This window comes from Sinocyclocheilus rhinocerous, unplaced genomic scaffold, assembly GCF_001515625.1.
Source record: "Sinocyclocheilus rhinocerous isolate Xijiao unplaced genomic scaffold, SAMN03320098_v1.1 scaffold402, whole genome shotgun sequence".
Lineage (NCBI taxonomy): Eukaryota > Metazoa > Chordata > Actinopteri > Cypriniformes > Cyprinidae > Sinocyclocheilus > Sinocyclocheilus rhinocerous.
In genome coordinates, this window is record NW_015626336.1 from 1,049,471 (window position 1) to 1,063,018 (window position 13,548).

A 13,548-nucleotide genomic window follows, 5' to 3' on the forward strand; every position below is an offset into this window, starting at 1 on the left:
GTACTAAGGATTGGAAGCTGCTCTTGCCAGTCTCAGGGCTTCAGTAAACGAGAGCAGTGCAGTCTCAGTTGAGTGGACGCTTTTGAAGAGAGATTGATTGCTGTCCAGGAGGTTGTTCTGTGCAAGAAAGAGTTGGTTGAACACAACTCACTCAAGCGTCTTTGCAATGAATGGAAGAAGGGATACCGGTCTGTAGTTTTCTAAAAGTACGGGATTTAGAGAGGGTTTCTTAAGCAGTGGGGTTACCCGAGCCTGCTTGAATGCTGTGGGAAATGTACCAGAGTGAAGATAGGTGTTGATAATGTGAGTGAGCGCAGGAATAACTGATTATACAATTATATATCATGCAAACATGTTAACCTGATTGCCAAATCCCTAATAAACCTGCAGTATGATCCAGTTTCTAGAATAAACAGCAGATACGAGGACTGTGTTAATCTGAATTTTGGGTGATGTAAAGTAGAGATTAGGCTCATGTCTAGAAACCATTGTGGCCAATGACCTACATAATGCTTAATGATGACAAAGAAGATGTACTCAAATTTGCTGAATGTAAATAAATAGCTATTTCACACACATTTACGAAAAATGACTAAAGTAAATCAGCCAAGCAGGAATAGTTTTTGGCTGGTACGGGCGATGAAAAGTCATGAAACACATATCTTAAATAAAGATGAGATCTTTTTACAAACAAGTAAATATACATTACCGTTCCAAAGTTTGGAGTAGCTAAGCTCTTTTTTTATTATTATTTCTTCTGCTCACCAAGGCTGCATTTATTTGATCAAAAATACAGTAAAATCAGAAATATTGTGATATATTATTATAATTTAAAACATTTCAGGATTCACAGATGAATAGAAAGGTCAAAAGAACAGCACATACTTGAAAAATAACCTTTTCTAATATTATAAATATCTTTACTGTCACTTTTGAACATTTTAATGTGTCCTTGCTGAATAAAACATTAATTTCTTTCAAAAAACAATCTTACCAACCACAAACGTTTGAATGATAGTGTGAATAAATATACAGAAAAGTGGAAGCACCATAATGGCATACATTTTGCAATTCACTGCACTCTTGTCTGTTACTTTTGAAAAACTGAAATGTGTAATTTTGGTGCCACATTCATCACTAAAAGAAAATAGCAAAAATAATAACTTTTCAAACAGGCTTTCCAATCACTGGTTCTGTCATACATTAGATGGACAAAACAGACCTCAAGCGATTGAGATCATTTTGGTGTGTTGGGCTGCGCAAGCAAATAAAAGCAATTTAAAAAATTTGAATGTGCCACAACGTTTATGCTTTTCAGGGAAATCAGCCACAAATGGTTTACTCTTAAATGTGCCTCAACAAATTATTTTCGCATTGAAAAAATGGCACACTTCAGCTTTAAGGACATTCATGAAAAATAATAACTTGATTAAATTACTGTGCCGATTTACTAACAATGAATCAGCGTGCCTTTACAGTATTTCCAGAAGATAACAGTGGGAAAAAATATGCATGTCACAATATGCTGATAACTATATTTCATCAGCTGTACAGCATATAAACTTCTTTTACATCTGAAACGAAGTCAAAACTGAGGTCAAAAAGCTCAAAGATAAGTATGTTATGATAAAAAGGAGCAATTACGACAATGTGAGGAGTTTTAAAGGTCGAACAGAATAAATAGTGAGAGGTTTCATCAATCCAGGATAATATCTGTCTTTCTTCAAGCTTTCTGAAACCCTCTGCGCGACATCAATAGATGAAGACAAAACATCAGAGCTGACCCTCAGACAGACCACACAAGCCATGACTCATAACTTTATCCATCTGATTGTCTGTTTACCTCTTTATCCATTTGCTTTCTCACTCCTTCTCTCATCGTGCTAAAGGACGTGCCATTTGTATCCCGAACAGTCGCGGCACCTGCAGCTTTGTGTCAGACACTATAATTCATCATCCTTAAGGAGTCACACGTCTTTCTCAGGACAGCATCTGCTGTAACCGCCAAAACCAGACAGAGAGAAACACGGCTCTTTCAACAGAGACCGAACGATTGAATGAGACCTAACAGCTTTCAACAGCGCTAACGATACACTGCTGTATTGGCCAGGATAATTAATCAGCCAATTTCCTGGACAATTTGAGGTTATCGCATCAGCTGTTAACCACACCGGCTTGACCGATTAACAGAAGTGTTAGTTTCTACTTGTGCCAATTGTGAAATATACCAGCAGTCCTGTCAATGAATAATAACCATTTTTGTTTGATGTTTTGAGTGCATTTTAAGTGAATATTGTGCAGCATAATATTCCAAATGCCGTCTCATTTGTCCTCATTATGTTTTGTATATTGGCATTATATCTTAATGTTAGGTGCAGACATTGATTTCTAGAGAGCAGGATGCCTGAAGGCCGATATAATACAACTTAAAGGACTAGTTCACCCAAAAATGAAAATATCCTTACCCTCAGGCCATCCTGCAGGCGAGTTTGTTTCTCATCAGATTTGGAGAAATGTAGCATTGCATCAGTGTCTCAGCAATGGATGCTCTGCAGTGGATGGGTGCCGTCAGAATGAGAGTCCAAACAGCTGATAAAAACATCACAATAATCCACATCACTCCAGTCCATCAGTTAACATCTTTTGTAGTGAAAATCTGTGTGTTTGTAAGAAACAAATCTAACATTAAGATGTTTTTAACTTCAAACAGTTGCTTCCAGCTAAAAGAAGAGTCCATAATCATGCTTTCTCCAGTGGAAAAGTCCATCTCCTGTTGTCTCGCATGTCAAAATCCACTGAGATATTTGTTTAGAGCTGTTTTGGACTGTTTTCACTTATAAACGGCACTTGATATGTGCAGATTTCTCTCCTGATTCAGGCCAGACATCTTAATATTCGATTTCTTTCTTACAAACACACAGCTTTTGGCTTCACAAGACATTAACTGATGGACTGGAGTGATGTGGATTACTTGTGGATTATTGTGATGTTTTTATCAGCTGTTTGGACTCTCATTCTGACGGCACCCATTCACTGCAGAGCGTCCATTGCTGAGCAAGTGATTTACAGTAATGCAACATTTCTCCAAATCTGATGAAAAAACAAGGGGGAACTAAAACTTGTATTAATTGGACACAGTTGTTGCCAGATAATCTCAACCACATTTTGGCTAATTAGCTTGCCTAGTTAATATATAATAGTACATTTGTGGAAATATTGTGTGAAATACTTGGTTCCAGCCTTTTTTGTACATCACATTTTCTCATTATTAAATTGTACTGTGTATATATCTGCATTATCATCCATTACAACAGCACTAACACACTTCACCTCTCAACAAGCATTCAAAAACAAACTGCTGATATCATAAAAACTTATGCTGGGTTTTATATCCAAACACAAGCAGCACATCAGAAAGGAAGAAAATAACATCTACTAGATATCTAAGCCTTAAATAAAATCAAACAGCCACATCTGAACAACATCAAATCATTCACATTCACATAGATGCAGAGCATCTGAGTGACCTCAACGTCCTAGAATGATCAACTGGTTGATTCCAATGAACAACTTACAAAATTATTGCACTATTGACAGCTAAACCCCCCCAAACCTACATATTCCAGCTTTATTTAAGCATTTAAAGGTCGCCTGTCCGGTGTCCTTTAGGACAAGGAACCTCAGGCCACATCTCGTGGAACCCAACACTGATCCAGCATGTGTTTGAATATGACATTCTCCCAGGACTGACTGCAATGTTTCTGCATGCAACAGCATGGCAATGCATCAGGACATCAGCTGCGTGTAAAAGCCAGCAGACACGCATGAAACAAGAAAAACTCTTACCGGAGGTTCAGGTGGCTGTATGGATGGAGGAATGCGGGTCTGCTGCTGGTGTGTTACTGCAGTCCGCATGCACTCAGCATCATCATCATCATCATCATCATCATCATCATCCTCAAGAGGCTCAGTCTGGGTTTGTGTGGACAGTCCCGCTGGCGGTGCTGAAGTGGACAGCTCCTCGACTCTGTCTTGCATTCGTGTTTTACGGGGGAATGAGAAGGACAGCAGGGAACTGAGTGTGTCTAACTAATAGAGTCAGACATCAGCCCCGCCAGTAAGAGCACGAGGTGTGTTCGCAATCACGCTCTACCATACCACTCCTACTAGTAGTGCAGTACGCGCGCAGGGTGGAAAGCGTTGCTGTTACCTGTTACATTTGGTAGTTCTTCCTCCAGGGGGCGCGTAGTGGCTCATTAAGACAAATACTCTTTTGAGGTGCATTGGAATTTAAGTCAAAGATATTGGGGACATTTGTATATTAAACCGTATAATCGCTTAAATATATTGATTTGAAAACATACTGGCCGATATGCATATTGATATCTTCATAAAATCGATTACTCCAAAAAAATTAACTGGTAATCGCAGTTGACTGTGATTGGCTCGTACGGAGTAGCGCTGGGAAATGTAACACGTAGCTACTTCGTGACATTGCTGTCTTTCATCAATTCAAGAGGTAAAAGTTACGGAAAAATACAAATTAACAGCATACACGTTTAAATGTATTAATTTTAAAGCATATTATCTGGCATGCATATTACAATTCTATATTGATTTGAAAACATACTGGCCGATATGCATATTGAAACTCATTCTAGTTATCTTCATAAAATCGATTACTAAAAATGTTTTACTGGTAATCGCAGTTGACTGTGATTGGCTCGTACGGAGTAGCGCTGGGAAATGTAACACGTAGCTACTTCGTGACATTGCTGTCTTTCATCAATTCAAGAGGTAAAAGTTACGGAAAAATACAAATTAACAGCATACACGTTTAAATGTATTAATTTTAAAGCATATTATCTGACATGCATATTACAATTCATTTTAGTTATCTCTACAAAATCGATTACAAAAAAGTAACACTTAGGCTACCTAATCAAAATTGATTGTGATTGGTCCATCTTGAGTACCGATGGGAAAAGTATCATGCACCTCGTGACAGCGCTATCTTTCCTCAATCCAAGCGTTACAAGTTACAAAAAAATTACAAATTAAATATTAAACATTAAGATACGATCACTTTAAATTCTAATGTATAAATACAAATATTTATAGCTACAAATGGACAAATCACATATAAATATAAGAAAAACAGGCAGAGAGAGAAAATAATTGCTCTTGTTTGTTTACAGACTGCATGAAGATGGCATTATTCTTTATCTTCTTAATATTCTTATTAATAATAATAAAAATAAAAAAAACTTTAAAGTAAGGCTTACAATTAGCCTGGTATATCTATAGGCTAGATCAAAGCATTCAAACGGTCATTCAGTAGCAACGAAAATAACATGCCAACAAGACAGAGAAAATCCTGTGAAATTTTAAAGCATATTATCTGGCATGCATATTACAATTCATTTTAGTTATCTCTACAAAATCGATTACAAAAAAGTAACGCTTAGGCTACCTAATCAAAATTGACTGTGATTGGTCCATCTTGAGTACCGATGGGAAAAGTATCATGCACCTCGTGACAGCGCTATCTTTCCTCAATCCAAGCGTTACAAGTTACAAAAAAATTACAAATTAAATATTAAACATTAAGATACGATCACTTTAAATTCTAATGTATAAATACAAATATTTATAGCTACAAATGGACAAATCACATATAAATATAAGAAAAACAGGCAGAGAGAGAAAATAATTGCTCTTGTTTGTTTACAGACTGCATGAAGATGGCATTATTCTTTATCTTCTTAATATTCTTATTAATAATAATAAAAATAAAAAAAACTTTAAAGTAAGGCTTACAATTAGCCTGGTATATCTATAGGCTAGATCAAAGCATTCAAACGGTCATTCAGTAGCAACGAAAATAACATGCCAACAAGACAGAGAAAATCCTGTGAAATATAATTAACAAGACATTAATAGCTTTCCCTACAACTTGAGTAAAAATAAATATTATGACAATTTACTGTGTGGTCTGCTAAGCCCCGCCCGTTTTCACAGCCGGTTTCATGTTAATCGCCACTCTCTCTGCTCGCGCTAATTCTATGTAGTATGCAGTGCGTTAGTGTTCCAGTATAGACGCAGCGCGCATGCTCAGTGCTCGCGTGCTGAAATTACTGACAGGTGTGAGGAGTTTTTCAGGTCGAATCTCAGGAGGAAAACAAACCCCAAACAACCGCTTGTGATCCCAAATTAATAAAGTGAGTCTATGAAAATAAAGGGTAAAGAGACGTTTATTACACTAGAAGTGATTTGTTTCTGATACTGAAAAATACAGAAGATCTGAAAGACCCGTTTTTGAGGAGAAAGTAGAACGTCTTTGAGGAGAATGTATAGGCACAAATAAATATAACAAAATGTGTACAGTTGGATGCTGTTATATTTTTTTCTGTATTTAGGCTATTTACTTTTAACTACATTTTTTTGCAGATCATAGAAATGAAAAAAAAAAGATTTTGTGATTTTTACATAATTTTTTTTTTGACATGCTATTTGTACAAGAGATGCTACAATTACTCCTATATAGTATAAATGTGAATTTGATGAGACCATTTCAATGTTTTTATGCATACATTTTCTTTCCTTAATCTTATTTTAAATCAACCTTTTTTATTTTCTATTTGTCTTAACAAGCACTGCTTATGAAACGTGCTGAATAACAAATGGAAGATGCCTTTCAGATGCATATAAATTAAATCTGACTTCTATACACAATCCATAACCGGTTTGAGTTTTAGGACTCAACAGGGATAATAAAGCTATATGACTAACAATTCTGTAATTCAGGTCATTAGGACACCACCTTCCTTCTATTCAACTGGAGTACAAATTACTTTTAGTAAAGACACGGCACATGGAGTTTCAGGATTCAAGCAGGGTTTCTGTGTATAAATCAAAAGTAAATCTCCTTTTCTTGGCACCAGGAGCAGCATTTGAACCTGTGCAAGATTTCAAGTCAAACTCCTCGGCATCTCTGCCTTCATAACTATGATCCAAACCCATTCAAACCATAAAAATAAAGAGTTTTCAACATTAAAACCCATGCGTTACAGAAACAGTATTTGTAAATCAATGCAAATTTCCACTTCCATCCTACAATTAATAAAAGCCATTCATCCATCCGAAAGCATAGGCAACACTGCCCTCTGCTGGTTAAATAGCGTGATGAAGTTAGAATTAAAAGGTTAAAACATCTTTTTTTTTTTTTTAAAGAAATAGTTAACCCCAAAGTGAAAATTTGCTAAAAAAAATGTACTCACCTTTGGTCCGTCCAATAGTTTGTTTTTTTCATGGGAACATATTTAGAGAAATGTCGCATTCCATCTCTTGCTCAGCAATGGATGCTCTGCAGTGAATGGGTGCCGTCAGAATGAGAGTCCAAACAGCTGATAAAAACATCACAATAATCCACACCACTCCAGTCCATCAGTTAACATCTCGAGTGTGTTTGTAAGAAACAAATTCATTCTGACGGCACCCATTCACTGCAGAGGATCCATTGCTGAGCAAGTGATGTAATGCTAAATTTCTCCAAATCTGATGAAGAAACAAACTCATCTACATATTGAATAACCTGAGGGTGAGTAAATTTCCAGCAAATGTTCATTTTTGGGTCAACTACTGCATTAACATACCATGTGATCCAAGTAAGACCAGATAATATTTCAAAGCATCGTATTGCATAAGACTTTATACTTTCTCAGCAATTTGCATAAAACATTTATGCACTTAATTCACAACCACACATTTACAGAATTATACAAACGCAAAGCACATTAAAGCACAGTGCATGTGCAAAAATCATATACCATCGTGATATTGTTAAAATGTGGAATAATTATCCAAGAAAAAAAAATGTCATGTTACAGTATCTTGATACTCCTTGAAATACTCATAAAGCAACAAATACAGAGCTCCTAAAAGTCCTCCAGCGTACAAAATAAGCACATTGTGATAGCTAACCACATACAGACCTGGCCACACTTTATAAATGTTTCAGTTTTGTAAATTTAGGATCTTGATGAAATATTATGAATGCAACATACAGAGAAACATCAGCAAAAAGTCCAATTTGATAACAATATTAAATATACTATAAGATTGGTCTTATTTAAACAATGCAACCCTGTGAAGTAAATCAGAACCAATATTGATTTTCCAGCTTTAATCCTTTTCACACTGAGGTTTCAAAGTGCATATGAATCAATATCCATACAAGTCACATTTAAATAAAAATCTATAATGTATATAGATATTCCTATATACATAATGTAGTATAGTTCCTAAACATGATGCCATTCTTATCTATTATTAGATTAATGTGAATTAAATCAACACAGAGCTCTAAATATGCCAGTTTGCTTCTGTAAAACACGACTTGATTGCTCTCTGGATTATTTCAAGGAAGATCTGTGTTCCCGTTTACAGATTTGTCTAATGAAGCTGAGAGAAAATCTGATGGTCCAGTAAAGCTGAAGGACTGTAATGTGCAGATGTACTGAAAAAAAGTGCAAATATTTCAGTATTTCATAAGTGCAAAATGACACATCTTTTGGTTCCTGCATGAAAACAGAAAGCTGCTTCAATAAGAACTTCCTTCTAACGATTATCATAAATACCATTAACAATGGGACCAGATTGGCTCGAGTCGTCATTCTGAAAGCCTGCAGCTTGGTTTCAAACCAAAGAAAGTTTCTTAATTGCTAAAATACACTAAAACAATCAAGCACTTGAAATGTGGATTTGTTGTCGTGTCTTCTGTGATATTGCATTGGAGTAAAAGTGTGTCGTTTCAAAAGTCGGCCTTCCAGAGTAAGATCTTGGATGAGAGAGGACCTATGCTGAGAGAAAATCTGATGGTCCAGTAAAGCTGAAAGACTGTAATGTGCAGATGTACTGAAAAAAATATTTCAGTATTTCATAAGTGCAAAATGACACATCTTTTGGTTCCTGCATGAAAACAGAAAGCTGCTTCAATAAGAACTTCCTTCTAACGATTATCATAAATACCATTAACAATGGGACCAGATTGGCTCGAGTCGTCATTCTGAAAGCCTGCAGCTTGGTTTCAAACCAAAGAAAGTTTCTTAATTGCTAAAATACACTAAAACAATCAAGCACTTGAAATGTGGATTTGTTGTCGTGTCTTCTGTGATATTGCATTGGAGTAAAAGTGTGTCGTTTCACAAGTCGGCCTTCCATATTGCATTGGAGTAAAAGGGTGTCGTTTCAAAAGTCGGCCTTCCAGAGTAAGATCGTGGATGAGAGAGGACCTATGAAACAAAACATACATTTCACACAGGCTTCCACTAACTTTACATTAAAGCGACAGACTAACCAGAGGCACTACATTTTGATAAAAGGTTAGAAATATAAAATGTTTTTTGGAGATCAGAAACATAGGTTAGCTTGGAGTTCATTGCCAGTTCTGATCTGGTACCTCACCTCTTCTGGACTGTTGTGCTAAATCTGCAGGTTAATGAAGGGAGCGAATCCCACCACGTCCTGCAGCAGCACTAGCGCCCTCTGCAGGGGAGGCTCCACATCGATGTCCACGTTACGCCGGCGCAGAACGCCCAGACTGGACTCGGTTACGTTGTGACAGTGGTTCACCTTGAGAGACTGCAGTTTGGGGCAGTACTCTGCTAACGTCCTGAACACAGATAAACAAAAGTTATTGAAAAGCTTGGTTTGCAGGAAATGCTGCTCCACATTAATCATCTCAATAAGGGCTCTGAGTTTGGGTCCATATAATGTGCAACATGCACCAAACATCTTCCCAAATTTGAAGTAACAAGTGTTTATAAATGGACTCTTGTCAGCTAAGCTTTAAACCCTATTTGCGGTTTTCTGCTAAAATAAACTCTTGATGGCACATTTGAAAATTAAGAAATTAATACAGCCATAAATCTTAGTGTTGTCATTTTACAGTTGTACTGTGAAATAAAATCATTGTATCTTAAAAATATATTTATTTTACAGAGAAATATTACAATAGCAATTTTGTTTCATATTTTGATTTAGTTATAATAATAATAATAATAATAAAGCAATAAACAGAATTGTTTTTATTACGGTCATATAATAACTTCTTAAATAATTTGTTTTACTTTACAGTAAAGTTTTACAATAGTAGTATTTCTTATTTATTGGTATTTTAATTTATTAATAATAATACTAAACATACAATAAATAATGATAGTAATTCTTATTATTGCTACTAAATTAGTTTACTTGGTACTTAAATTTAGTAATAGTAACAACAACAACAATCATTATTTCTATTATTATTATTATTACTACTACTATTATTATTAATTTTTAGTCATATACAAATAATCACTACATTTATGGTCAAATTTTGCAGTCTTACAAACAAGCAGGACCTACAGTATAATAATAACAAAAATAACAATAATAATACTGAAATAAAAATCTGTAGTAATAATAATAATAATAATAATAATAACAACAATTTAATTAAATTTTGCAGTCTTACAAACAAGCAGGACCTATAATAGTAAAAAATAAAAAATCTGTAATAATAATAACAATAATTATTATGAAAATCTGATGGTCCAGTAAAGCTGAAGGACTGTAATGTGCAGATGTACTGAAAAAAAGTGCAAATATTTCAGTATTTCATAAGTGCAAAATGACACATCTTTTGGTTCCTGCATGAAAACAGAAAGCTGCTTCAATAAGAACTTCCTTCTAACGATTATCATAAATACCATTAACAATGGGACCAGATTGGCTCGAGTCGTCATTCTGAAAGCCTGCAGCTTGGTTTCAAACCAAAGAAAGTTTCTTAATTGCTAAAATACACTAAAACAATCAAGCACTTGAAATGTGGATTTGTTGTCGTGTCTTCTGTGATATTGCATTGGAGTAAAAGTGTGTCGTTTCAAAAGTCGGCCTTCCAGAGTAAGATCTTGGATGAGAGAGGACCTATGAAACAAAACATACATTTCACACAGGCTTCCACTAACTTTACATTAAAGCGACAGACTAACCAGAGGCACTACATTTTGATAAAAGGTTAGAAATATAAAATGTTTTTTGGAGATCAGAAACATAGGTTAGCTTGGAGTTCATTGCCAGTTCTGATCTGGTACCTCACCTCTTCTGGACTGTTGTGCTAAATCTGCAGGTTAATGAAGGGAGCGAATCCCACCACGTCCTGCAGCAGCACTAGCGCCCTCTGCAGGGGAGGCTCCACATCGATGTCCACGTTACGCCGGCGCAGAACGCCCAGACTGGACTCGGTTACGTTGTGACAGTGGTTCACCTTGAGAGACTGCAGTTTGGGGCAGTACTCTGCTAACGTCCTGAACACAGATAAACAATTGCAATTATTATTTTTTTTCGGAAGCGTATAATTTTCCCTAAATCATGCATTCCTAATCAGATATGGGTTTTAAAACCGGCTGCATGTTATCCACAAACACCCGCCGCACCTGATGGCTTCGTTTCTCACTCGCAGGCACCCAGTGAGGTCCAGCTTCTCCAGCTCTCTGCACTTTTTGGCCACCTCCTCCACCGCGGTGTCCGTGATGTTGGCGTTAACAGCCACGGAGAGCGAGCGCAGCACCGGACACTTCCCCGCCAGGTAGCACACAGCCTCGTCCTTCAGCTGTCTGCAGGCGGTGACGTCCAGCGAGCGCAGGTCCGAGCAGTGATCGGCCAGGCTGCGCAGCGCCAGACTGTCCACCCACTCGCAGTGCTCCAGGCTCAGGTGCTGCAGCCGCGGGCAGCTCAGAGACACGGCCACCAGCGCGTGACGGCTCAGGTGAACGCAGCCGCGCATGTCCACACGCAGCAGGTGCTGGTTCTGACCAATCACCGGCAGCAGCTCTTTGTCCGTGATCCAATCGGAGCAGTTGCTGACGCAGAGGTGGTGGAGAACTTGGTTGTGGCGAAGCATTGAGCAAAAGGCTTCTTTAGGAATGTGAGGCCCCGTCTGAGGAGAAACACAGGAACAACAGTATGCAAGACTGATGAAAAATAATATTTGCCCAATATTCCAGCAGCCTTGGATCTGAAATGCTGGTACAATGTAAAACTACTGATATGCTGATACACACGTTACATACAGTTCTCTCAGAAGTTTGTCAGTAAGGTTTTTTTTTTTTAAAGAAATTAATACTTTTTCTTTTCAATAAGGTCACAATTATATTATATTATATTATTGTTAATTCCACAAATTTCAAATATGTGACCCTGGAGCACAAAAGCAGTCTGAAGTCGCTGGGGTATATTTGTAGCAATAGCCAACAATACATTGTATGGGTCAAAATTATTGATTTATCTTTTATGCCAAAAATCATTAGGATATTAAGTAAAGATCATGTTCCATGAAGATATTTTGTAAATTTCTTGCCGTAAATATATCAAAACTTAATTTTTGATTAGTAATATGCATTGCTAAGAACTTCATTTGGACAACTTTATTAATTTTAACAGTTTAATGAACGTTTTTAAATATTCACTTTAAATGAGTGTTAGATGATGACACATTAGCAAACACAAAACCAACAGGAACTGATACTGTTAAAATATAAAAACTTCTAATATCAGCCAATATTTGATACAGAACTGATATACAGTACTTTTCTAAAGTTTTGGGTCAGTGGGTCTTTTTTTTTTTTTTTGAAAGAAATACATTTTTTATTCAGTAACTATAATTTATAATACACAGCAAAACATCACAGGAATAGATTGCATTTAAAAATATATTCACATAGAAAACAGATATTTAAGTTGTAATGATATTTCACAATATTACCATATTTACTGTATTCTTGATCAAATAATGCAGCTTTGGTAAACAGAGACTTCTTAAACATTTACTGACCCTAAACATTTGAATGGTAGTATGGTGCATCCCTAATACAAATATATACGTTGTTTGAGAAGGCAAGGAGTGCTTTAAACTGTCAAACAGACTTATACCCAGCAAGAACACTTGTGCATTTCATCTGAAAGTTAAATACTAGGTACAAAAGTGTTTTTTCCCTCACCTGTGCAGGGTCAAACTTCCGGCAGTTGGCCAGATACACCTGGATGAGAGAACGCAAGCTCTTGCTGACGCACTGTAAGCTGACCAGGTGACGCAGCGGCAGGTAACAGAACACGTGTGTAACTAACACATCCTCCCACGGCAGGTCCAGCAGCTGACATCTGTCACAAAACACACACCTCAATCACAAATCTGCTCAGCAATGGATCCTCTGCAGTGAATGGGTGCCGTCAGAATGAGAGTCCAAACAGCTGATAAAAACATCACAATAATCCACAAGTAATCCACACCACTCCAGTCCATCAGTTAAAGTCTTGTGAAGTGAAAAGCTGCATGTTTATAAGAAAGAAATCATTAAGGCTTTTCAACTTCAAACCGCTGCTTCCGGCCAAAATATGAGTCCATAATCCATAATAACGCTTCCTCCATTGAAAAAGTCCATCTCCTGTTGTCTCTCACATCAAAATCCAGACACATATTTGTTTAGAGCTGTTTAAACAGTGCTT

General features: G+C 36.7%; 2 protein-coding genes across 2 annotated transcripts in view; both read right to left on the reverse strand.

Moving 5' to 3' along the window:
- The window catches only part of LOC107711419 (uncharacterized), a 55,340-nt gene extending 51,216 nt beyond the window's left edge, over positions 1–4,124 (reverse strand). The window contains exon 1 of the mRNA XM_016516412.1: positions 3,847–4,124. The gene's annotated coding sequence lies outside the window, so the exon portion shown is untranslated. The remainder of the gene's footprint in view (positions 1–3,846) is intronic.
- Positions 4,125–10,607: 6,483 nt separating this feature from the next.
- The window catches only part of fbxl15 (F-box and leucine-rich repeat protein 15), a 4,188-nt gene continuing 1,247 nt past the window's right edge, over positions 10,608–13,548 (reverse strand). Inside the window, exons 2-5 of the mRNA XM_016516277.1 lie at positions 13,044–13,203; positions 11,481–11,983; positions 11,144–11,351; positions 10,608–10,971 (exon numbers count right to left, since the gene is read on the reverse strand). Of these exons, the coding sequence (XP_016371763.1) occupies positions 11,162–11,351; positions 11,481–11,983; positions 13,044–13,203 (853 nt within the window). The 3' untranslated portion in view covers positions 10,608–10,971; positions 11,144–11,161. The remainder of the gene's footprint in view (positions 10,972–11,143; positions 11,352–11,480; positions 11,984–13,043; positions 13,204–13,548) is intronic.